Here is a 6810-nt window from a genome sequence, read left to right as displayed (position 1 = left end):
CGATGCCCGCATGCCAAGGGCCTCACTGACTAGGCCCCACATGGGAGACGAGTTCCAGCCCCGCGGTTTCCGAGTGGAAAGGCTGGCCGCCGGACTGTCTTTTTCTCTGCTTATAAATTGTAGGCGGTTTTTTGAGAGCGGGATTCCCCTTTCCCCGGCCCAGAGCCGGCTCCAGGACAGGACACCCAGTCCCGGGCAGTTGCGGAGCGGCATCCCGTCCCGCCCCGCCCCGCCCCTAGGTAAAGCGGCCGTCCCCACTCCTTCACTGCGAAGACGCGGACGTCACGCCCCCTGGCGTTTTGTCGCCCCCTCCTCCAGCCCTCCTTCTCCAGCTCCGAAAAGGCTGCGGGACGCGGGACCTTATTTTCTTCAGCGCACTCGCTACCTGTGCCGCGTTGAGTCCCCAGCTTATCCAGGTGAATTTCACGCCAAAGATTTGGCTCCGGAAGTTAGTTCTGAGCGCACGGTTGTAACTCGCAGGGTCATTTCAGAGCGCGCCCCGAAACTCCAGGTTCTTAAGCCTCCGCCGCCCCCCCCCCCCAGCGCACGCATACCCGGTGGTGTCCGGCAGGTGTGCTGCCCGCAGCTCCCCGCTGCATTCAAGGAGCTGAGAGTGCTCCGTACCTGTCTCTTTTCCGACACCTGAACTGCACCGGGACTTAGCCAACAAATCCCACGAATCCATATATCCCTGTCGGAGGTTTCCAAATTCGAGTTTGTTCCGACGGTCCCCTCCCCGCGCCGACTCTAGAAACCTCTTCTGTGAGGTCTTTCCCTTCCGACCCGACGGGGCGCGCGCTGGGGTGCGCCGAGCCCGCCTCTTCCCCGGCTCTGGCGGGCGGGGTGGGTAGGCAGGGACCTGGATCTGATTAGGTGGGAGGGGGAAGCCGTGGTCCCAAACCTCCTCTCTTGTCTCCCAGCGCCTCCGGGAGGAAGAGGGTAGGCACAAGAGAGGTGGGTCCCGTCCCTAAGCACCCCGCCCGGGCATCTGAGCCACTGCCGCCGTATCCGGGCTCTCACCTCGTTCTTGTCCGGAGTCCCCGCCATGGGGCCGCCTTCCAGCTCTGGATTCTACATGAGCCGCGCAGTAGCCCTGCTGCTGGCGGGGCTGGCTGCTGCGCTCTTGCTGGCGCTGACGGTGCTCGCTGCCCTGTACGGCCACTGCGCGCGCGTCGCGCCGTCGGAGCTTCAGGACTGCGGCGTCCCCGACGCCGCACCTTCCCCGCCGGGGGAGCAGGACCAGTCGCCGCCGACCCGGAAGCCCGATCCTGCTCTCGAGCCGACGGTGGCGGCCACCCCAGACAGCTGGCGACCCCCGGGGCCCTGGGACCAGCTGCGCCTGCCGCCTTGGCTCGTGCCGCTGCACTACGAGCTGGAGCTGTGGCCCCGGCTGCGGCCAGATGAGCTCTCGCCTCCCGCGTTGCGCTTCACTGGCCGCGTGAACATCACCGTGCGCTGCACTGTGGCCACCGCGCGGCTGCTGCTGCACAGCTTCCTCCTGAACTGTGACAGCGCGGAAGTGCGGGGTCCTCTGTCCCCCGACACCGGAGACGCCACCGTGGGCCGCGTGCCGGTGGACGACATGTGGTTCGCGTTGGATATGCAGTACATGGTGCTGGAGCTCCGCGAGGCCCTGCAGCCCGGCAGCCTCTATGAGCTGCAGCTCAACTTCTCGGGCCCGTTGTACCAGGACACCAGGGAGGGACTGTTCCTCAACGTCTACACGGACCAGGGTGAGCGCAGGTAAGGGCGGGCCGGGCCGGGCCTCCTCGACCCCCGCCATCAGTCCAGCTGTCTACCTGCCTTCAGGTGAGGGTCTCCTTCCCTTCCCCCCAAGCCCTCCATCCTACCCATCGCGACATTTTCTTTTAGAGCCAGAGGCAGAGTGCCTCCTTTCTCCCCTTCCCTCCAGCGAGCCTGCTTGGAATAAAGGCTTTGACACCGTGGTCCTTCCTCAGGCCAATTTTCATTCCCATCCCTGCCCGTCCAGGTTTGTTTTTTTCTTTCTCTCTCTCCTTGCCCCCTTTAAGGTCGCCGCCACCCCAGAAGTTAATCGTCCTCTTCAGAAAGTCCTATTATTCCTATAACCCGCAATTTTTTCATCGCAGTGAACAAATTCCTTGCTACTCAAATTGGTCGCGGACCTGCTATAGCTGTGATAACCTGGGAGCTTGTTCAAAAGGCAGACACGTGGGCCCCACCCTCGATAGAGGGGATTAGAATTTACATTTTAACAAGATACTCGGGTGATTTCCGGGCGTTAAAATTGGAGAAAAGCGGGGCTATAGCATCCTTGCCCTCCCTGACGATCCCTCCTGGGCGTCCCTCCACGCTCAGTTCTCTGTTCTGCCTCTTTTCCACAGCTCTTTGAACATCTCTGCTAAGTGTTGGAGGCGCTTTCCAGATTCCTCAGCTGAAAAAAGTGAACTAAAAGCGATGCCAGAGCTCCCCTCTGAGTTTGCAAGCTCACTCAGTGTACTTATATGATCTTCTAACTCGTTTGAGATAATGTCTCTCACTAGGAATGTTTTCAATTCGAGAATTGCCCTTTGCCAGCTCTGCGACCATATCACTAGACCTCCAGCCAGGATGGGAGGGAACGGTTTAGAAGGAAGATACCAAAAAGGTCTTTTTTTCAAACTGGCGGTCTCCTTCACTCACGCACTGGCAGAGCATTTGTGGTTTATACAACTGCATGTACTTTACCCTTTATTATTAGAGAAAATGTTCTCAGATGTTCTCCGAGGGAAAGAAACCCACTAAATTACCCCGTAAATCGTCCCCTGAGCTATTTTCAAAACTTCGGGATTTGAGAAAAAAAAAAAAGTTTAATAAGCTGCCTTAGTGGATGTGGAATCTGTAAGTTTTGTTTTAAGGACAGTATGCCTCAAAAATCCATCAATGCTTGAAAAATCGTTTTGAAAATTTTCATAGTAGGATGACGTGTAACTAGACTTATGAGCACTGGAAACCTTTTGAAATTACTGTGTGTAGTTCAGGGTGCAAGATTTTTCAGAGAGAAAAAATGGTCACTCTCTGCACACATGTCTGGTATTGTTTCCTGCTGTCAGGAAGTAAATCTTCATCTATTCACCCATCTCTTTCTTCTTCCTTAATGGGAAGTCCTGATGGGGCCCAGACAATCCGCTCTAGCAAACATGGGAACGGAAAGTCCCTTTTTCAATCGTGCTGCCAATTCTAGTGGTAAGTAGAAACCATATTTTGAGAAAATTAAAATTCAAACAAGCAGAAATCTTAATAAAGTTTTACAGATGTTCATAGACCAATTCCAGAATTGTGACATCTCAGAGGAGCTGTTGCTTCAAAGTTGTTCTTCAGGGTCTGTGCTCCTGAAGCCACAAGGAAAAGAAACCTGCAGTTGAGCTTGAAGCCAAGATCACAAAGACACTGGACAAAATGATGATGGGTGGTGAGGCAGCTTTTGGAAGCCCAGTGAGGCCTCGGTTTGAGCCTGAGCGGTGTGACCTGAGCCAGTTTCTTTACCTCTGAGTTTGTTGCCTCATTCGTGGAATAGACATAATAAGTGTCAACCTTTAGAGTGTTGTGAGAATTAAATAAGAAAGGGGGGACAGTGACTGGCTCACAACCTGTGCAGTAGTAGCTGCTATTATTCGTTCCAGGTATAATTGTTAGGAACCTCCTTCTGTTACCTACACGTGGAACTTGCCACATTCCTGGTAGACATGAGGTTAAGTAGAAGATTCCCACTTGGGAAGAAACTGCCTACTGATATCACATTTTTCTCGGGCTGTCTCTAACTTCAGCTGCGGCCGTTTGAACCTGTTTACCTCTCTTCTTTGGTGACCCTTTATCATAGTCTGGACAGACTAATGTTTTTAAAGAATTTCACTCAACACTAAGGGAAAAGAGAAAGGAAATCATTGCAGAAAATACAAAAAGCATCACTCTCTCCCACGTTTAAGGTTTAGGTTATGATTTTCTACTTCAGAGGTTTCTGAGGATGCTTCCCACTTGTCCTTGGCCCTTCTCCACGTGGCAGGTGTCATCACATTCCTACCATATGGGAGCCATCTACTGGACACCTTGGACATGTGTTTCTGTGTGTCAGTGCCTGGTTCCTTCCTTCCATGTGTAGAAAGATGAGAGCAAGATCCAACTGTTAACGTTCCTCAAAGCCATGTTTCCCAAACTTCATCCACTGGTGTGTCACTATTTCAAGTTGTGTCAAATTATTCACATATCTCTGGCCATCGTATTTGCTAAAAATAGTTACTGGATTTAAACAAAAATATTAAGTAGATTTATTGAAAAGCAACTCCATACCATTGTCACAAATGGATAACTATTTGCAATTTATAGAATATAATGGCACAGTCTAATACACTATAAACAAAACAATGCTAATAAGTTCTACCTATTATTATTGCCTGCTGAAGGGTCTGAAGGCTCTGAATCTGAGGGCTGTTTTCTCTTTGTTAAAAAGGAAAATAGGAATTAGGTGTTCAAGATCAATAACACCAAACTAAGACTTTCTCTTGACATAATCAGAATTATTCATAAAATTGGCAAAGGATTGACTTTCTCATGTGTGAGTCAGATCTATAGAGCAAAGTATCTGAGGGCTACCAAAAATCTCTCTCCATTTATACTTTGGGGAATCCTGCATTAGAGTAGTGACTCACAAACTTTTAATGTGCATTAGAACCATCAGAGGAGCTCATTAAACATGCAGATTCCTGGGGCACAGCCTCAAATATTCCATGTCAGTACACTTATGTTCATAGAAACATAATTCACAACAGCCACAAGGTAGAAGCAACTCAGTGTCTAATGATGGGTGATGGATAAACAGAATTGGTATATACATACAATGGAGTATTATTCAGCCTTCAAAAGAAGGGAAATTCTGACACCTGCTACCACATGGATAAACCTTGAGCACATTCATTATACAGAGGGTGCCAAAAAAATCTATACACATTTTAAGAAAGGAAAACTTATTAAAACTGTAATACTCAATATATACTGGTAACAGAAGATGAATATGTCATGTGTATACATTTTTTTGGCACCCCGGTATAAGGTACCTAGAGTAGTCAAATTCATAGAGGCAGAAAGTAGAATGGTAGTTGCTAAGGGCTGGGGGAGTGGAGAGTTGTTTAATGAAGAATATTTAGGTTTCCAGTTTAAGGCTATTATACATAAAGCTTCTATGAACAATTGTGTATAAATTTTTGCGTGAATGTGAGTTTTCATTTTTCTGGAATAAGTGCCCAGGAGTGCAATTGTTGTATGGTAGTTGCATGTTTAGTTTTTCAGAAACTACCAAACTGTCAAATGTGTCCCAAAGGGTCTATACCATTTCACATTCCCACCAGTAATGTATGAATGACAGTTTCTCTGGATCTTGGCCACCATTGCATATTGTCACTGTATTTTATTTTAACGTGTATAGTGATATCTCGTTGTGATTTTAATTTGCATTTCTCTAATGGCTAACGATGCTGAACATCTTTTTCGTGCTTATTTGCCATTTTTATATCACCTTCAATGAAATGTCTTTTGCCCATTTTCTAATTGAATTGTTTTTTACTGTTGATTTCTAGTAATTCTTTATGTATTCTATGTGTAAGTCTGTTGAGATATATGGTTTGCAACTATGTTCTCCCAGTCTGTAACTTGTCCTTTCATCCTTTTAATACTTATTTCAGAGAGCAAAAGTTTTTAATTTTAGTGAAATTCATTTTATCAACTTTTTATAGGTCATGTCTAAGAATTCTTTTGTTAAAGACTATATATTTTTAGAGCAGTTTTAGAATCAAATTGAGAGAGAATTACAGAGATTTCTCATTTGCCCCCCACCCCCACACATGCATGACCTCCCCCACTAACAATGGCACTTTTTTTTTTTTCACCAAAGATGAACCTATATTGACACATCATAATCACCCAAAGTCCGTAGTTTACCTTAGGATTCACTGTTGGTGTCGTACATTCTACAAGTTTGGACAAACATATAATGACACATATCCATCATTATAAAATCATACAGAGTATATTCACTTCCCCTACATCCTCTATTATCTGTCTATCACTCCAACCATTTATCTTTTTATTGTCTCTGTGTTTTACCTTTTCCAGAACGTCATATAGTTGGAATCGTTATATATGTATATAGCCTTTTCAGATTGGCTTCTTTTACTCGGTAATATGCAATTGTGGTTCTTCCATGCCTTTTCATGGCTTGATAGCTCATTTCTTTTTAGCATTGAATAATATTCCATTGTCTGGTTTGATTACAGTTTATTCATTTACCTACTAAAGGACATCTTGGTTGCTTCCAAGTTTTCACAATTATGAATAAAACTGCTATAAACATCCATGTGCAGGTTTTTGTGTGGACATATGAGATCAGACAATTAAGTTTGCGAACTCATTCTAGAAAAAGTGCCACATACCTCATTACTGAATATCACTACGGTCACCTTCAAAGAGTTCCCCTTGGGAAGTTATGCACCGACATCAGCGCCTAGTCCATCGTTCAAAGCAGTTTTGGAACTCTTTTTCTGGAATGGCCATCAGAGCTGTCGTCATATTACCCTTGATGTCCTGAATGTCATCAAAGTGTCTTCCTTTCAATATTTCCTTTATCTTTGGGTAAAGAAAGAAGTCATTGGGGGCCAGATCAGGTCAGTAGGGAGGGTGTTCCAATACAGTTATTTGTTTACTGGCTGAAAACTCCCTCACAGACAGTGTCGTGTGAGCTGGTGCATTGTCATGATGCAAGAGCCATGAATTGTTGGTGAAAATTTCAGGTCGTATAACTTT

At 46.7% G+C, this 6810-nt stretch overlaps 1 protein-coding gene across 2 annotated transcripts in view; it reads left to right on the top strand.

The window, feature by feature from the left end:
• Positions 1-712: 712 nt before the first annotated feature.
• Positions 713-6810, top strand: part of LVRN (laeverin) — a 55131-nt gene continuing 49033 nt past the window's right edge. For both annotated transcript variants that reach the window (XM_019727837.2, XM_019727838.2), the window contains exon 1: positions 713-1743. In XM_019727837.2, coding sequence (XP_019583396.2) covers positions 1046-1743 — 698 coding nt within the window. In that variant the 5' untranslated portion in view covers positions 713-1045. The remainder of the gene's footprint in view (positions 1744-6810) is intronic.

The sequence above is a fragment of the Rhinolophus sinicus genome, linkage group LG03 (assembly GCF_036562045.2).
Source record: "Rhinolophus sinicus isolate RSC01 linkage group LG03, ASM3656204v1, whole genome shotgun sequence".
NCBI lineage: Eukaryota > Metazoa > Chordata > Mammalia > Chiroptera > Rhinolophidae > Rhinolophus > Rhinolophus sinicus.
Note: the sequence above shows the minus strand (reverse complement) of the source record. Positions and strands in the feature narration are given on the sequence as shown.